This window comes from Camelus ferus, chromosome 17 (assembly GCF_009834535.1).
Source record: "Camelus ferus isolate YT-003-E chromosome 17, BCGSAC_Cfer_1.0, whole genome shotgun sequence".
Lineage (NCBI taxonomy): Eukaryota > Metazoa > Chordata > Mammalia > Artiodactyla > Camelidae > Camelus > Camelus ferus.
The window spans coordinates 24,421,645-24,440,550 of record NC_045712.1 but is presented as its reverse complement, the minus strand read 5'-3'; the positions used below and the strand labels follow the sequence as shown (position 1 = coordinate 24,440,550).

Genomic DNA, 18,906 nt, shown 5'->3' with positions numbered 1-18,906 from the left:
CAGATAAGCCCTGATCCTAGTAAGCGAGCAGACCCGCTTTGCTGGGAGCTGCCGTCAGCAGGCAGAGTGCCTTTAGCCCCACGTGGGGCCCTCATCACCTAAATGGGCAGTTTCCCGTGGGGCACTCCTGGTGGGCTGGCTGTCCGTCTGCACACAGCTCAGCTGCTTAGCCAACCCCCTTGGAGGCTGCCTGCCAGGCAGACTCTTTTATGGGCCCTTCGCTAAAACCTGCCCAGGCAGCACTTGGAGCGAAAAAGACAACGGACATGTGCCCCCATGAAAGCTATGATATGGAAGTACAAAAGGCTTTTTAGCTCTCTGAAGCAGAGGCATTGTGTTGGAGCAGGGAGTCAGGGTCTATTTAAAATCCTGTTTGTTTTGTTTCAGTATTTTTAATTGGCCCTGCAGTTCAATCCATATGGCATTAATTTCTTCAAAGGATGGAAATAACATGCTCTTTTTAAGAAACACAGTCCCACATGAAATAGAGCTGTTCTTCTCCCTGATGCTATTTCAAACCGATTTTTTAAACATAGTCCATATTAAACACTCATATTGAAATATTTATGGGTAAAATTATATGATGTCTGAGATTTGCTTTCAAAACTATGGGGAGGAGTAGATGGGTGGGGTATGAATGATCCAAGACTGACTATGAGTTGGTCATTGTTGAGGCTGGGTGATAAGTATCTAGGGGTTCATTCTTCTATTTTTCTATATGCTTAAATTTTTCCTATAATAAAAAATTTTGATCAGTAGTTAGAAGTTGGGGAGAAGAGCCTGGCTAAAATATCGAGTAAACCTATAGCACTCAATCTAACCAAGAAAGAAAGCACTATATTAAAAAGAGGAGGAAATGGGCAATATTGCCCCTTAGTGAAGGCCACTGCAGCCCTCCTCAGGCACCTGTTAGATGGACCTATCACTGTAACAGGAGCCACACCACAGAAACAGCCAGGGGCCTTGCCAGGCAAGGATTATCTGATGCCTACTCTAAAATTTGAATATTTCTATAAAGTAAATTGTCAGGCCTACTCCCAAGTCCTTGGGTAGCCACTTCCTGCTTGGTGTCCATACTTGTTTCTAAACTTAAATGATCTTAATTTAAAAGTCATTGTTTCCTTCATTAACTCATTAAATCAATCTTTACTGAGTACCTGCTCCTGCCTGGCACTGTTCTAGACTCTGAGGATAGAGTATATAAGCAGGATCCCTGCCCTCATGCAGTTTGTCATCTAACTGAGAGTAATACAACATAAAAGTAAGTATTTTTTAAAATAAGATGCTTACAGGGTAATGAAACAGAGAATGGGCAAGTGTCTGTCCTTGACAAGGTAGTCAGGGAAAGGCCTCTTGGAGGCGGAAACATTTGAGTAGAAACCTACTCACAGAGGTGGAAAGCTCTGCCTTGAGCCAGAAAGCCACTGGGCGGTGTATTGTGCTCCACAAATTGGTTCTGAGCATATGTTCTTTGTGACATACGAGTTGCAGGAGGCCTTTGGTTGTGCCCTGTGATGTGTTTGATATGGGCTTGGGCCATTCCGAGGATGCTTGAGATGCTGAAGCCTTGTTCCTATTTCTGACACAGAGCTGGGAGTTTGGGATCCCACTGTGCAGGGAGCTGGCATGTCAGTATGAGAGTCTCTACGATTATCAGAGCCTCAGCTGGATTCGGGTGAGCTTTGCCCCTTCCCCTACCCCAACCCTGACTCGGGGAGCAAGCACTTTGCTGGCATCAACTTCTGAGGGAGCATTCATTGTGGGCCCAGCCCTTGGTTTAGTGCTGTGGACAGTACAAGAGAAGCAGAGGCCAAGGTTCCTGTCCTCAAGATGCTTGCATTCTGGCTGGGGAACCAAAACTCGCACCTGACAAATGATTCTATGATCCAGCCCCAAGGGCCACTGGTGTGCAGGGAAGAGAGAAGCAGCATACGCAGGACAGGATGGGGGTTTCAGGGAGGAGGTGGAAGAAGCTTTTCCTGCAATGATTTTGTTCAGGGATGCTTCATCTGAAAACTTTATAAGATCTTTCCCTGCTTTGGCTTATGGTCACTTCTAAGCACCCAAGTAAGGGAAGTTTTTATTCCCTTCTTTGATGCAAAATATTCAGAATTAAGTGAAATGGACTTTGAAGATTTCCATAAAATTTTTCCTAGTTGCTGGTGCTGGGTTATGAATCATAACAGCTGCTAACTTCATTGGCAAAGAGAAGTCAAGAGCCTCAGTTCATCCTCCTCTTGCATCCTCATCAGCATGGCTAGCTCTGCTATGTCCCCTAATCCTCACCAGGATCTGGGCCTATATAGTAGATGCGGTTCTCTAGCAATAGCTTTTTGGTTGGTCTTTGAAGGCCACTGCTCCTTGGCAGGCTGGTTTGATTGAGTGAGTTAGAGCCATCTTCCCAATCAAAGTTCAGTGAGTTTCTCTGAATGTGAAGTCAGATGATCCAAGAGTAAAAAACTTACCAACTAATTGCAGACATCATGGTTATTTTTTGTTCAACTTTTAAAATTTTAAATCTCCTAAATGGGAATCAGTACCAGTGATGCTGGCAACTAAGCCTTGCTCACTCTGTTAGCATCTTCATTCAGATGATCAATGAACAAGAGCAATGCATTTGGACTGATGGAAAATGGTGCTGAGAATTGCTGTTAGCCACCTATAAGCAACACTAGCCAGAGGTCAGTTGGTACAGTATCAGTCAAAACCAGGAATCCCTGTCCAAAAAAAAAAAAATCCCATGTTAAGTGTGTGCCCCTGAAAGTACAGCAAGCCTGGTCTCTGTAGGGCTGGGTCTGCTCACTGGGAAGGACACTCAGGGCAGCCTCTCAGGCGTGTCCCTACTCCACCGTCAGGTGACAATGGAGAGAAAGGGCTTCAGCCTGTTCCATCAGGCGGCTCTTGGAGGAGAGGTTGATCATGGCTTGGGGTTCACTTTTCATCTAGATTGAGTCACCATATTCTCTTTCCAAAAGACAGTGTCTCTTTGGGCCTGGGAGAACTTGCTTCAGACACCCCTAGCAGTCAGGCCAACCTGAAGGCAACTGCCTTTCTTGTTCACAGAAAATGGAGGCCAGCTACTATGACAACATCATGGAGCAGCAACGCCTGGAGCCGGAGTTCTTTCGCGTGGGCTTCTATGGCAGGAAGTTTCCTTTCTTCCTTCGGGTGAGTTCATTCAGGTAGTCACAAGAGTTTCTATCATATTTTACACATAATTCATTTATATTTTTTTTCACTGTTTTCCCTATTCTACTGAATACTTCTTTTTGAAGGACTGACGAGTCAACAAAAAACACTTGGCTTTCACTGGACTGGCTACCAACTTTAGACTCTGTTTTACTCTGCTATATTTTGTAGCAACCTGGAACGTATGAGGGTGGTTTTCTTACTAAATCAACAAAGCTCCTTCAGGAAAAGACCAGGTTCTGAGAATGTCCCATAGGTATGTTTAGAAACCTTCCAACTTCTGCTTCCAGTGCCTGGAATCCTCCATTGTGACTGTTCTCAGCCAGGCAGGACATCAGTACAGTCCTGACCTCAACAGTAGGCTGGCCTCTTAGCATTTGTCATTTAAGATGAAGGTCCTTCCTCCTACCTGTGCTATAGGCTGTGCAGCCAGGATGGAGAACTGTTGATTTGTGATTTTTGTTTTCTTCATTCAGCACAGCCCAGAGGCTCCAGGATGAGCCAGCCTGGGCTTGTAGGCTGTGGCCCATAGGGATTTGTTGTTCTTAGATGACCTTAGTGAATCTGTGCTGATGAAAGGGCCCTAGGGCTGCAGTCGAGACCTAAGACTAGCTCTGATTGTTCCCAGTTCTAATGTCTTACTAAGGTTCAGGGTCCACAAGTCTCAAGAAGCAGCTGGGGAAGCTCATAGAATTCAGTGATATGTTTGGGATTCTGTCTTATTGGAGAAATTGCTTTAGCCAATGAGCAATAATAAGCTGGGTATCGAAGGTCAACTGGGCTTAATGGCTCCTTAAAAAAAAAAAAAAGTCTGCTAAGCAACAGAGTCCAGGCTGACCACATTTTAGATGTAAGGCTGGTCAACTTGCTCATTTCCTGGGCAGTAATCATTCTAGGCTATAAAAGAGAAATGATTTCTGTGACAACTAGTAATAGTGACAGAGACAGCATGCGCACTGCCCGATTGTGATCCCCATTCCACAAGAATGTTTCTAGTAGCAGAATGTGAGTGAGTTTCTCCTCTGGAAACAACCTCCTCCACTCTTGTTACCATCCGGCCCAGGTGTTTCCGAAGTGGCATATTTGTTGCCCCATCAGCGTGGATCCTACAGCAGCAGTAGAGGTAGATGTCAGCAGAAGAGGAAGAAGGAATTGTACAAGGAATTGTACAAAAGCATTTCTAGAAAGTCTTTTGATAAGCTAATGATTCTGGCCCTGTAACTCATTTCCATTTTACCTTTGCAAATTATGCCTTATTGTCATTTTCTTCTCCTGTTTAGTTCCACAATTTGTACATTATTAGCCAGACTTTACTTCCAAGCATCATTATTTGGGGTATTACAAAATCAGGCTGTGGTGTCCCCCATGTCTGTCCCTGCCAAGCAGGAGGTCTCCATCATGGTTCGACCTGGCTCCCTCCTGTCATGCTCATGTCAGAGGGCGCACCAGTGTCTCAGGTCTCTCAGAGCTTTCTGACAAGTAGGACCTGGCATAGAACCTGCACCTGAGGCATTCCATATAACGTTCAGAAGTGACAGTCTAAATATTCAAATGTGTTTCGAGGGTGCTGGTAATGGAGGAAAAATAACAAGGGGTGTTAGGAAGTGTCACCCATCAGTCCATCCTCTTCTCCACAGAAGGAGCTCTATTTCATGCATACAAATCTGCCTGGCCTGGCCACATGCTGCCTTACCCTCCCTCAGCTGCTCAGTTCATCTGTGGCAAATGGAAGACATCCAGTGGAGGTGGCCGTTTGCCTTGTAGATGGCAAGGACAAATGTAAAGCAGTGGCGGCCAGATCTGTCTCGTGTGGGGATACTGATGCTCTTGCCTGAGCAGATTTGAAACCAACAACCAGCCTCAAGGTCAATGCTATGTCCCTTCCTCCTGCTGGGTCTTCCCCAGAAGGCTAGGCCACTCTTTCACCGTCCCTGAACACCTAGGCCATCTATTACTTTAAGCCCTGTCAGCTTGAGTCTTTGGACCATCTGCCTGCCCTGCTTCACAGATGTGATTATCTACTAAATCCACTTGGAGACAGGAAAACATCCAGCCCTCCCTTCTCGGGGGAATTTCTCTTTCTCTTCATTTGACCCATGATCAGACACTGGTGAGGACTGTACATTTTTGAGTGGATATGAAAAGGCCAGTTTGTCACAGTTGCCTTCTTTGTCAGCTCTGCTTATCAAGCAAGTGTCTCTGTCTGTTGACTACTGGCCTGTTCCACTGGAGAGGCCATCCTGCTCCTCCTGATCTTGACCTCCCTTCCAGTGTTACCCTTCCATTCTGATCCATCTGGTCATGTGGCCTACCCTTAGCTGAGTTCTCCCATAGTAGGAGAAGAAGTGAAAAGTGGGCAGATTTCTTGTTCCAAAAAGGCTGAAGTCATCCACAGCCTGGCCTGTGATTATCTCTGTATCGGGAAGCGTACAGCTGGCCCTGTGGAACCCCTCCCTCTCTCCTCCTCTGCCTCACACTATGAGTCAAAGAATCTGATGAGGCAGCTAGACAGGCAAACAGATGTCCCCAGAGGGCTTCAGAGGGCTTCTCCAGCCACTCACTCTTGACCCACCATGACTTAGTCAGAGCAGCAGGGTTGAGGGTGCTTTATCCTGCCTTCAGTCCACAAAGAGAAAAACTGAGACCTAACCCATACCAAATATGATGTAACATGAGGTTTGAAGAAATGTGTAGTTAGAATGATGTTCTGCTGACACAGTTGCAAAGGAATTGCTGTCAGAGGGGTTTATTAATGCTCTCTGGACACTGCGCTGGATTTAGACTGTTTCTCCCAGCTGACAAAAGTGATCCTTCAGAAGCACACACCTGATCCCTGCCCATTGCTTGATGGCACCCATGGCAGCACCCTGCGACACACACCTGCAGGCCTCTTTGGTCACCTTCCCACCCGTTCTCCATAAGCACCTTCTTTCTAGCTGTGCCTTTTCCTGTCTTGGCTGTTGTTACCCTGGTTGTCATTGTACCCACATAGATTGCCCCCCACCGTTCACTGCTACGCTAACCCAGGTGCACCTTTCTGGACCCTTTCCAGGCCTGTCTGTTTCCAAAATCCCACTTCCCCCCCTGCAACCTTGAATCCCTTCCTGAGTGAGGTGCCCTCCCTCCTGCGAGCCTCCTGCAGCCTGTGCCCTGCCTCCCACCCTGGACTACCACATCACAGTGCACTTCTCCCTTCTCTCCCTCTCCCTTCTTGACCGTATTTTCCCTTAAGGGGCAGAGACTGAGTGCTGTGCACCACGCCTGCCACAGAGGCTCCAAGGACATGCTTGTGAGATGAGGGGGTGGGGGCTGCAGGCAAGGCATAGAGTGTGCTCTCCTGTTTGTGGCAGAACAAAGAATATGTGTGCCGTGGCCACGACTACGAGAGGCTGGAGGCCTTCCAGCAGAGGATGCTCAGCGAGTTCCCACAGGCCGTCGCCATGCAGCACCCCAACCACCCTGATGATGCCATCCTGCAGTGTGACGCCCAGTGTATCTTTTGACACTTGGTCGGGGGAGGAGGGCTGGGGCCCTGGGAGGTACAACCCACCCAGACAGCTGCCCCTCTGCCATGGTGTCAGCCTTACAGGCTAGGTCACCCATCAGTCCTGAACCAGAATGTGTCCTTATTACGGACCCACACTTAGCAGAGCTCTCGGCTGGCTCCTGCCAGCGCCTTCGTCCTCACCCTGCCCTCTGAAGGGCCTGCCTAGGCAGCCAGCAGCCATCACTGTGGACTCCTGCCAGAGGGATGCTACCACTTACTTCTGTGCCCTGCTCCACTCCCATGTACACCTCTTGTTACCCGGAGCCTTTGTCAGGAGGACTGAGGCACAGCTCTGGGGTTGGGGCAGAGGGAGTGCGAAAGAGATGGGGAGTGCCTGTTGTCTTAGTGGCACTTGCAAGTCTGAATGCAAACACTGGCCTGCCCCCTGTCCCTCACACACAGCTTTCTTAGAGACCTCATGACTGTCACCATGACTGGGAAGCTTTTTCCAGAGAAAGGAGGGCTGGTGGGGTCCTATGTGTTCTCTCTCCAGAGACCCCAGAGAGTATTTTATTAAAGGGTTGTTTTGCGGTGAATATAGTTTACCTACAGTGAGTGGGCAGGCCCAGGCCCTTGCAACTTTCTCATTCCTGTGGGGTAGGCACCTGCATTCTCCTGAACCCTTTCCCTTCTTTCTTAAAGGGGCACTGAGGAGCACCTGGCTATTGACATCTCACCATGGCTGAGTGCTCGGAGACTCACTACTGGAGCAGGGAGCAGGGCAGACAGGGAGATTTGGTCTAACTGTATTTGGGTCTGATCTGCCCTTTGAAATGCTGCTTTTACCATTAGAGAACAGGGGCTGTGGTGTCCTTCTCTCCTTTGGGGAGATGACAGGGGTCAGCTACTCAGGTCCATCTCTTTCAAGTCTGGGGTTCTCCTTCACTTCCTGCCCAGACTTGCAGATCTATGCAGTGACACCCATTCCAGATTATGTGGACGTCTTGCAGATGGACAGGGTCCCGGATCGTGTTAAGAGCTTCTACCGCGTCAACAATGTGAGGAAGTTCCGGTACGACAGGCCTTTTCACAAAGGCCCCAAGGACAAGGAGAATGAATTCAAGGTGAACAAATCTAGGGAAGCAGGGACAGCGTTTATAGTGAGGCCAGCAGCAAGCCCCACTTTCTCAGGAACTCATCAGTGTCTCATCCTTCGGGCAGGCGGGGTGTGGTAAAAATTGCTTAATGGCCTGAACCTACCTGTGCCTTCCCTACAGAGCCTGTGGATCGAGCGCACCACTCTGACCCTGACCCACAGCTTGCCTGGCATCTCTCGGTGGTTCGAAGTGGAGAGGAGAGAACTGGTGAGCCACATTTCAGGTGGGGCTGATGTTCTCAGCGGCTCCCTTAGCCCTTGCTTTGGGGGCCTTTCTCTACAGACTGTAGAAAGAGAATGCTCTGGCCACCTGCCTGCCTAGGCTGCCACAGGCAGTCCTGTGCCGGAGGCTTTGTGCCCCTTCCTTCTCTCATGTAATCCTCACAGCACCCCTAGGCAGCATGTGTTTTTGTTCTCCCAGTTTACAAATGTTAAATCTGTACTCTGAGATCCAGGAAGCCAGAGCTCTCTGACTTCAGAACCGGTGCTTGTCACTATTTACTGGACTTCTAAGTGCCTACAAATGGGATGAGAACATTAGAAAGGGCTCAGGAAGTCTCAAGTCCACAGGAACAAGGAAATCAGCATCACAGATCATAGGTCCCTGCTCTCAGGACCATAATGAGGGAGGGGTTGTCATTGTGCCTGGGATGACACCACCATGTGCTGTGTGCCCCCAGGTGGAGGTGAGTCCTCTGGAGAATGCTATCCAGGTCGTTGAGAATAAGAACCAGGAGCTGCGGGCCCTGATCAGCCAGTATCAGCACAAGCAGGTGCACGGCAACATCAATCTGCTCAGCATGTGCCTGAATGGCGTCATTGATGCAGCTGTCAACGGAGGCATCGCCCGCTACCAAGAGGTGAGCTCGGCCCTAGACCCAACCCACACAGGCAGTGTGGCTGGAAAGGTGGATCTCAGGCACTGCTTCTTGAGATTCCAGCCTCCTAGGACAAGCCCTCTCCTGGCTGTGCCTCAGCTGACTGAGGATGGTCCTGGGATGAGGCTTTAAGCTCCCCACCACTCCCTGTTTCCATGGCACAGCTCTCTTGTGGGGCCTTTTCTGCCTTTTTACTCTGTGAACTCTGGCAGATGGGTAACTCATCTGATTATGGAAGGATATTAAGTGGCCTCCAAGAGGAGCCCTGGGCTTTAGAAGAAGTGAGTTGTGGGCTAGCTAAGAGACTTGCCTCCTCACCCTGGCCACCAGCCCTGCCTGCCCTACCCAGGACATCCAGGCTCCAGGAAGGACTGGAACCAGCATTCAGGCTTAGATGACGTGGCTACCTGCAGTCCTTCTTAGACACAAAAAACACATCTGTGATTACAGGAGGTTCATGCAGGCCAACTAGAGGTACATTGGTGTGTGTATCTGTAAAGAGGCAGCCCAGTTTCCCTTCAGGTGGCACCTTCAGACTCTAAGTAGTAACCCTGGGAAGAGTCTTCCTGACTTGGCCTTTCCTTTCACAGGCCTTCTTTGATAAAGATTACATCACCAAGCACCCAGGAGATGCTGAGAAGATCAGCCAGCTCAAGGAGCTCATGCAAGAACAGGTCTGTCTTACACCAGCACCCCAATGTTCATAGCAGCACTATTTAAAATAGCCAAGTCATGGAAATAGCCTAAACGTCCATCGACAGATGACTGGCTAAGAAGTTGTGGTATATTTATACAATGGAATACAATTCAGCCATAAAAAAATTACAACATAATGCCAGTAGCAGCAACATAGATGTCCCTGGAGAGTGTCATTCTAAGTGAAGTAAGCCAGAAAGAGAAAGAAAAATACCATATGATATCACTCATATGTGGAATCTGAAAAAAAAAAGAAGACAAATGAACTTAAATATAAAACAGAAACAGACTCATAGACAGAATAAAAACTTATGGTTGCCAGTGGGGAGGGGGTGGGAAGGGATAGACTGGGAGTTTGAAATTTGTAGATACTGACAGGTGTATATAGAAAAACAAGTTTATACTGTATAGCACAGGGAAATATATACAAGATCTTGTGGTAGTTCATGGTGAAAAAGAATGTGAAAATGAATATATGTATATTCATGTATGACTGAAAAATTGTGCTCTACACCAGAAATTGACACAACATTGTAAACTGACTGTAACTCAATAAAAAAAAAAAAAAAAAAAAAAAAAACCGAACAGGTCTGTCTTAGAGGAGTTGGAGGCCAGTGTCTAGGAGGGAAAGGCCAGGCACCACTGGATGGCTATAGTACCAAGGGCTTCTTCCTGGCTAATAGAGTGGCCTTGTCTGTTACCCTAATAGGTCCATGTCCTTGGCGTCGGGCTGGCAGTTCATGAGAAGTTCGTGCACCCAGAAATGCGCCCTCTGCATAAGAAGCTGATTGATCAGTTCCAGATGATGCGGGCCAGCCTCTACCACGTAAGCTGGTCCCTGTCCTGCCCTGCTGCAGTATAACCAGGTGTCCCTTCCTCCAGATCTGTGCAGCAAGTCAAAGGAAGGGAAGTGAGAGGAGCAGAGGAGGCAAGTGTGAAGGAAAAGCTGTTCCACCGCAGGGGAGCAGGAGGCACAGGGTGTCTGCTCTATCCAGGAGAAGGATGCCCAGGATCCCTTGCTCACTCCCTCCCTAGGGAGGAGTCAGATTCAGGGTCAGAGAATGTTTTTATTCAGTGTGCTGTGCTGGTGAAGAGAGGTTTTCATATGAGGAGGAAAAGAGCTAAAAGTATATGGCCCACATGCAGGGATCTCTTTGGAGTTATTTTTCATCCCAAGAACTTACGAGGTAAGGCATAGCCTGAGCCAGCCTTCTCTCCCCATCTCCCTCCTTCTCCTCTCTCCTTTCCAATATTCACCCCTCTCTTTCCTCTCCCTCTCTTTTCCCTCTCTTTACCCTTCCCCTCTAACTCCCTGCCTTCCGTCTCTCCCTTTTCCTCTGTCATGTGTGGTGACCCAGGCTCATGTCTGAGAAAACCCAGGTGAGTAGTGCTTCTGTACTGGCTGCTCTTGGAGGGTCAGGCAGGTTCTGGGGTTGGCCCAGACCCTAGAAGGTCTCTCTGACTCTGACCTGACTCCTAGGTCTCCATGGCAGGGTTTGACTCAAGGACTGATGCACGCATGTGGAAGCAGGGCCTGTATTCCAAGGCTGCTTTCCCTCCAAGGGTTTTATGGGGAATGCTGGCTGGCTGAGATGAGAGTTCAGATGGTTATGAGCCTCCTGTTCACATACCCTTGCCTCATTTTCAACCACAGGGCTGACTCCAAGTGTTTTCTAGAGAAGGCTGCCCAGCAGGCTGGCTGTCAGATCTCAAAGGGTGTGAGCCCAATTACCTGCCACCCTCTTCTCACTGCCCAGGCGCACTAGGTAGAGGTGACAAGGAGATGATGCAAATTACTGTGGACAGAGCAGATGAACGACTAGCTACTGTATAGCACAGGGAACTACATTCAGTGGCTTGTACAGGGTAACCTGTAATGAAAAGGAATATGAAAAAGAATATGTATATATAACTGAATCACTGTGCTGTACACCGGAAACTAATACAACATTGTAAATCAACTATACTTCAATCAAAAAAGTTTTAAAGAAATAAAAATTTAAATTAAAAAAAAAGAAATGGCAAGGAGGCAAAGGAAGTAGAGCTGTTTGGTGTTGGGCAAGGCCATCATGGACAAGAAGTTCCCCTTCAGGGATGACCACTGGCCACAGACGCCCTGGGGAGGCTGGACCACTCAGACTCAGTGGGCCTGACCTGTTGACTTGCCTTGTGCTTGGCTGCTGGAGATTCTGGTCATCTCAGTCTCTCCAAGCCCTAGTGTGGGTCTCAGCCTGGTCCTGCACAAGTAAGGACAACATGAAATGTAAAAAGACAAAAAGATTGTCTGTAGTTTGAGAAGTGGGCCCTCTGGAAAGCTCATAAAACCTGAAGTTTCTCCTTGCTGTAATGGTTATACCCTGTGATAGTTCAAAGTGAAATATGCAGGGAAAGTTTATGTTTTCCCCTTAAAATTAGGATGTGCACTCAGTAAAGAGCTTGTGTCTGAATCTGATGGGTATTCCATTCCTTCTCATTCCCCTCTGTCTCCTGCCAGCTTGGGTAGTCTCTCTGTGTACAAACTTCCCCATCACAGCAGGTGACCCAGGTGAGCTGGGCCTGGCCACTGCGGGAAGAGGGTGTAGGGGAGGAGGGAGCTCTCTACCATGCAGGCTGTCAGGTCACTGCAGAGAGAAGCACAGGATGCTCGCCTACATGTGTCAAGGTCTCCAGGGCACACCTGGAGGTGTCCTCCCTAGCTGCAGAAACACATTTCAGCCTTCTTCGTACTTTGGAAAAAAGGGGTGGGAAAACTCCTGCTTCTTCAAGCCAAGCTCAGAAACATCCCCGGTGGACTTAGGGCCCACAGACTGTGAAGGACTTGAGGAAACCTTGGCAGTTGTGCTTTGTTTCCTCATAGTTGCAAATAGGGACACAAACCAACGTGCTGTCATCTAGGAGGATTTGGGATCAAAAGTTTCTGCCAAGTTTTCTACATACTTAATTTAATTATGCTAAAATAGAACTGTGCTGTCTTTCAGTTACTTGCATCAGGATTTTGTGTCCTGTCTCCCCATAGACTGGGTAACTTAGAGCTGGGCCATCTAGCAATCCAATAAAACCCAATTCCAGTCCTTATGTAAGAGGTGCGCACGCACTGACAGCTGCTGATCAGCTCTTTCTCTCCTATTTCCCAACTCTTGTTCTACTTACTCTGTAGTGAGAAAGTCTGTTAACATGCTCCTATGAACTCAGACCAGCCTCAGCCTACTCCAGGTGTTCTCCTAGGTGGTCGACCTGGGCTTCCCTCTGGTCTAGGCTGCGGTGAGGTTAGAAGGGTGCTTTAGCCATGAAGGGGTCACTGTCCAAAAGAAGCCAGCAGGTCAGGTTCAGCTGAAGTGTATGATTCTTTTGTTTTCTTTTACATTCCTATCCCCAGCCTGCTCTTCCCTCTCACCCCTTAATTACTTATTTATTCTTCACTCTCTGATGAAAGTGCATTCATTTCTCAGCAGGAGTTTCCGGGTTTGGACAAGCTAAGTCCTGCATGTTCAGGCACCAGCACCCCACGGGGAAATGTCCTAGCATCCCATAGTCCCATGAGCCCCGAGAGCATCAAGATGACCCACCGGCACAGGTATGACCTTAGGACTGAGGAGAGTCCCCTCCACAAAGGTAAGTCTGAATGTCAGAGATCAGAGCAAGGAAGTCCAAAATAGTGCTTGTGTGTATTTGCATGCTCTCTCACCCATGTGCACAGCAAACACGCAGCTCCTGCCACAGAATCCACACACTGCATCCAGTCATCCTGGATGACAGAGGGGTATACGTGGTGTTGTGGGAACACGGAGGAGGAGGCAGTTGGGTAAGTCTTGAAGGATAAGTAGAAGTTTGCTAGGCAGAAAAGAGTTGGGGTTAGGAGAGTGATGGAGCAAGGCCCAGGCAAAGTGACCAACATGTGCAGATGCCTCAAGATGTGAACAAGCCAGTCTGGTCAGCACTACAGGTAGAGCCAGGTGGCTGGAGTGTAGGATTCTGGGGCATGGAAGGGGGCTAGGACCAGCTCTGGATGGGCTCTGTTCATTCAGGCCTTTGGACTTGATCCCAGGGGGAGTGAGGATCACCAGTTGGCTTTAAGGAGGAGAACAACACGGACATTGAGGTGTGCCTGCTGTGCACCCAGGAGTCATGGTCGCTGGGGCTCCACTGAGGAGACTCCAAGTCTCCAGGGCAGGAAGACCAGGCCAGGGGAGGCGCCTGGAGAGGAGCCCCCACTTGGGTTTGTTTTCCAGTGTGAGCAGTAAGTCAGCACAGAGTGGGCACTCAGCAAATGGGAAGGAACGAGTGAATGGGGGCTGCGTAGCGCTGACAGAAGAGAACTGCTGGCAAGCCCGTGTCCACAGAGGTGGAAGGAAGCCAACAGATGGCTCACAGCCAGCTATTTTGATAGCTTCCCCAAACCAGGAAGACACCCCAACTGCCGAGCAGATCCCAGCAGGGGGCTGGTGCTGGCTCAGGGTAACAGGCCATTGCAAGGGGCACCTGGGACCCTTGATCTGATTCAGCGTATCTCCTTCATTCCTCCTGAGAAACTGCTGATCTCATCAGACTGAGTGGCCATAAACCACTTAATTCTAAGTAGAGGCTATGCCAGGCGACTGTTGGCCCTCCCAGACTGGGGGCCCCTGAGCAGCAGGGTGGGGTTCAGGACTCTTCAGGCCTCAGGTGGGTATGAGCATTAGCAATGGAACTGTCTAAACCAGTGATGACTGGGGCTTGGAGATGACTGTTGCACACACCCCATCACTCTCCCCTCACCACCTAGCAAGGTTCCTCAGCTCCAGGCCTGACTCCTTCCTATTTTCCACTCTTGTTCGCAGCCCCATGAACTTAATGGGCACCGGCCGCCATTCATCATCCTCTCTGTCCTCACACACATCTAGCGAAGCAGGAAATGTGGTGATGCTGGGTGACAGCTCCATGGGCGAGGCTCCCGAGGACCTGTACCACCATATGCAGGTACCAGAGCTGTCCGAGGAAAATGGCCAGGGCACTGTACCTGGAGGACTCACCTCTCTGCTGGCTGGTCTGGTGTGAGGGCTGGCATCCCTACCTAGTTCTCTAGTTCCTGAATTCAGAACAGCCAGAGCTCGCAAAGCTGCCTTCCCTCCACACCATCCCATGTTGCAGTTCCCAGGCCTTATTTCACAAGGAGATCTAGCTTCAATCTTGGCTACTTTTAGAGATACTGTGGGATAGCTCCTCTACCAAATTGCCCTCCTGCTTGGCATCCCTGATGGCTAAATCTTGCTTCCTCCATGGACAGCATCGCTAGAGTCGACCCAACAGCCCTGCTCCTTGGGGGGTATGGGTGGCCCTTAGTGCTGGCCAACAGCCTGACCTGCAACACGGCCAGGGTACAGACTCTGGGTCTGGGCACCTCATGGCATGAAGAAGCCAACTCTAGGCCAGTCTTACAGTGTTGGCCTCTATCCTGCTGATTTTTCTCCCTTTGCAGCTCGCGTATCCCAACCCCAGGTACCAGGGCTCAGTCACCAACGTCTCTGTTCTGTCCTCGTCCCAGGCAAGCCCTTCTTCCTCCAGCCTGAGTTCCACTCACTCAGCACCATCCCAGATGATTACCTCTGCCCCTTCCAGTGCCCGAGGTAAGGATGGCAGGGCGCTGCTTGCAGAAGGGAGAGGAGAGAGCCTCATGGGCCCCTCTTGTCCTCCTCTCATCTGTGGCTGTGTCTTTGAAAGCGGCCCTGTAACTTAGAGAATGCTCACCTGTACTTTCAGCACTAAGGACTAAGGGTTCCTACCTCCAGATGTCTTTCTCTGGCTGGCTTCAGACCCTGCTCTGGGCAGTGGCTGCAGTGGTGCTGCCCCTGAGGTAGCTAACCTTCACATCTCCACCTCAAAAGAGGACACAGCCTGGGAGAAAGCTCAGTTCTTCTCAGATGAAGTGTTTGTAAGAATAAAGCTCAAAGTTAAGGCAAAAGTGAGTTTTGTCTTGAGTAAGCAAACATGATGAAAAAGTATGAAAATTAAATTTGAAGACTAAAATTAATCCTGGAAAACAATGTTCTAAATGGTAACAATAACCAAAAAAAAAACTTTGTTCAGTTGGGAAAGGCTTTCTCAGGAGAGATGGCTCTATAAAAAGCTATTCACTTTGCCAATTATTGCTTGATTTCTTATTCAGTTGGATAAATATTGTTCTCTGAGGGCCAGCATCTTTTTCACATTCTCATTCTAGTTCCTGCAGTGAGACTTAATTCTCTGTCCTTTTAGATAGAAACATTTGCAGTGGAATGGAAATTAGCTATGGTGACTAAGGTCTAATGCTTCCCAGGGTTGGCTACACAGGATAGTAACAGAAGAGTAAGTGATCTGAGTTTACCAGCCAGTCACTGACTGTTGCTTCCAGACTTCAAAGGGATGGGAGTCTCTTTGTTCTTCTCATTATACTGAAGACAAAGAGAAACTGCACAAATGCATGACATAGAAGGTCATTAAGGAAAAAAAAACCAAAACGTCTTTCTTCAAAGCACACAAACCTGAGAGGTCCACAGTGGAAATGATAGAGAGAGAGAGAGGCAGTGGCCAACTGGAAAAAGCCTTGGCATATGGCAGAAGGGGATACGGTTGCAGCAGGCGCAGTTACAGACTTTCACCTGAAGCGTCTAGCCCAACCCCTCATTTCCTGTGGAGGAAACCGGTCCAGTGAGAGAGGCTTAAGACCATCCACCCAGTTCACGGCCAGGTTGATTTGGAGTACAAGTCTTTAGACTTGCCAGCCCTCAGTCTGATGCCCATTCCACTCCCATGATGGCCTTCCTAACATGGACTAAGGCACTTAGAAAAGGGGAGCCAGCATTTGAAGCAGGTGTTTCTAGTGTTAAGAAAAATAGATCAACATGCTGAAGATTTATCAATATGTGAGGGCTGCTCATATAAAGAAGGAACATGATCTGTTGTTATAAGGCACACTGAAAGATGGCTTTGGGAATAAAGCCAGGAAACCCTGTGAAGTTAGCCACGAATGCTGTACTGGAGTTCAATGGGTCTTAAGGTAAATGCTCCTGAATAGAGCTGCAGAAACAGATTTTTGTTGTGTGGGTTTTCCCCTAACCTGAAAACTCTCTTATATACTCGGCCATATCTAAGTCTTTATCTGAGTATTCTTGCTGAAGTCAGATCTCTGAACCATGATTGCTGATAAAAACAGGAGGCAGTAGGGAGGGATGTTTTAACTCACTTCCACTCTGACATTGCTCAGACACTTCCTGTAGGTGGTGCCCTGGAGAGGACAGAGACACCATCAGGGACCTCAAGGCTGGCTGGTATCACTTTTGTCCTTCCAGCTAACATTCACTGATCTATTCACTCATCAAGCTTTTATGAGTACTCAGTGAGGAGTCTGCCCGGCTCTTGCACCATCAGAGTAGAATAGAAATTATGTTCTGTTTGGAAGTAATCCCTCTATTTCAGATGGCTTGGTTATTGATCGCTGCATAATAAACCACCCACCAAAACTTAGTAGCTTAAAACAACAATTTACGGTCATCTCGCATGGTTCTGTGGGTTGATGGGGCTCACTGAGCAGTTCTCAGCTGCAGTCTCTCATTGGCTTGCAGTCAGATGTCACCAGGGGCTCAACTAGACTGGACACCAAGATGGCTTGGTCACGTGGCTGGCAGTTGATAGTGCCTGTCGGTGGGAGCTCAGCTGGAGCTGTCAACCTGAGTCCCTACGTGTGACCTCTCTCTGTAGTTAAGAGTTTCTCAGAGCACAAAACTGGCCTTCCCCAGAGCAAGCACCCCAAGCCACCCAGGCAAAAATGGCAAGACTTCCTATCACCCAGTCTTGGAAGTCCCAGAATGTTGCTTTTGTCACATTCTGTTGGTTAATCAAGTCACTAAGGCCAACCCAGATGCCAAGGTGGGGAATAAGACTCCAGCTCATGATGTGAGGAGGTGCATGTGTGTTTGGGGAAGGAAGGCATCGATGGTTGCTGTCTCTGGAGATAAGCTATCACAATGGCCAAACTCCAGAATATCCAGAATATCCAATAGCAAAAGGCTGATAGCAGCCCCTGTGCAGGCCCAGCATGTGTCAGGCCCACGTGTGAGGGAAGATAAAGACTGTGACCTGGTGTCATAGAGGAAGACTGATGTTTTTAGATAAATGAGGTAGATGCAGTGGTAGATGCACTAGGGGCACAGAAGGGAGGGAACAGTATCCTCTGGGGTTTGTGTCTGGTGTTACGGGTGAGGGGAAGGCCTTCATGGAGAAAGTGATCAGGAGAGTCCTTTGCGATGGAGTCGCTTTCCCCACTCCTAGGGGTGGTCCTGACACCATAGCTCTCCTCGCTGTGCCCACTGACACTCAGCTGCAGTTTTTGTTGCTTTGAAAACCTTCAAGGTGAAAGGCCCGCAAGACACAGTCTAGACTCTTGTAAGGCAGCGGCGCCCCCTGGTGGTCAAAAGACTGAGCAGGCTAGGAAACGGGGATTATGATTGATCTTGAATAAACTCACTCCGTCATGCAGAGACTTAGCCTCTACGGGGTTTACCAGACTACAGCTCAGGTAGTTCAGGTCCTGTGACACAGAAGCCCTTGTGGTGTTTAAATGTTCTCATGCACAGTAGCCATCACTCTCTCCTACCATGGGAAGAGGGCAGGGGGAAGGAAGTGAGATGGTAGAGTTAGAAGATCTGGTGGTAGCACATAGCACCCTTTTGTTTTGGCACCAGAGGGGCCTCCATAACATGGATACAAATCCTCAGCAGAGTCCCTGGGGCCTGCAGGCTGCTTTCCCTCCATCCTAGCCCCAGAGCGTGTATTGTACAGCTCTGGGGTTGGCTTGGTGAGCCAGACTGAGATCTGTGAGGTCAGGGACCATGGCCAACCGGAGCAAGGCAGTATACCATGTTCCAGCCACATGTCTGGTGTGGGATGCGTATTACGCCTGAGTGTGATGTAACCGAGTTGGTGCAAAGGGGCTGTGTCTCTGTGCACGCTAAGTGGAGGGCAGCCCTGTCCAGAGCTGTGGCCAGCAGGGCTCCCACTATAGAACTCAGTGGCATTAGGAGACATTTCCTTTTTTCTTTACACAGCCATCTTTCTGAGGTTACCTTAGAGCACACGTTCTAAAAGAAAATACTGAAACCAGTAAAGATCACCGAATAGTAGCAATTCAGGCCTGGTTGTTCAAAAAAGTATACTTTACTCATTCCCTTATCAATGAAGGATATTTTTAATAAGACTAGATTTTAAAGCCAGCCTTGAGGTTCTACAAACAGTATCACTCAGACCAAGTGTGGAAGAAGTCTACACAAATAATAATTGCATTACTGATTTTATACTGACTTCTTCGGTGTACTTAAGCCTCATCTTCTTGGACTAAAATGAGTACGAGAGGAATTTTTTGGTAACTCCTGGGGCAAGATGGCTGTAGAAGACCGCTTTAAGTTGTGCTCTGACAGTGTCTGCACAGCACACTCAAGGAAAGGCCCTGGAGAGCTTGGTTTTCAGGGACACAGATCCTCCAGAGCTAC

General features: G+C 48.7%; 1 protein-coding gene across 9 annotated transcripts in view; it reads left to right on the top strand.

Annotated features, from left to right (window-relative positions):
• Positions 1-18,906, top strand: part of DOCK3 (dedicator of cytokinesis 3) — a 299,241-nt gene that overhangs the window by 269,538 nt on the left and 10,797 nt on the right. For 5 of the 9 annotated variants that reach the window (XM_032458413.1, XM_032458412.1, XM_032458416.1 and 2 more), the window contains 11 exons: positions 1,589-1,675; positions 3,064-3,168; positions 6,540-6,681; positions 7,634-7,800; positions 7,954-8,040; positions 8,513-8,692; positions 9,301-9,384; positions 10,116-10,232; positions 12,856-12,980; positions 14,224-14,362; positions 14,862-15,009. In XM_032458413.1, the coding sequence (XP_032314304.1) occupies positions 1,589-1,675; positions 3,064-3,168; positions 6,540-6,681; positions 7,634-7,800; positions 7,954-8,040; positions 8,513-8,692; positions 9,301-9,384; positions 10,116-10,232; positions 12,856-12,980; positions 14,224-14,362; positions 14,862-15,009 (1,381 nt within the window). The remainder of the gene's footprint in view (positions 1-1,588; positions 1,676-3,063; positions 3,169-6,539; positions 6,682-7,633; positions 7,801-7,953; positions 8,041-8,512; positions 8,693-9,300; positions 9,385-10,115; positions 10,233-12,855; positions 12,981-14,223; positions 14,363-14,861; positions 15,010-18,906) is intronic. The other 4 variants (XM_032458418.1, XM_032458411.1, XM_032458415.1 and 1 more) reach the window with 2 other exon arrangements.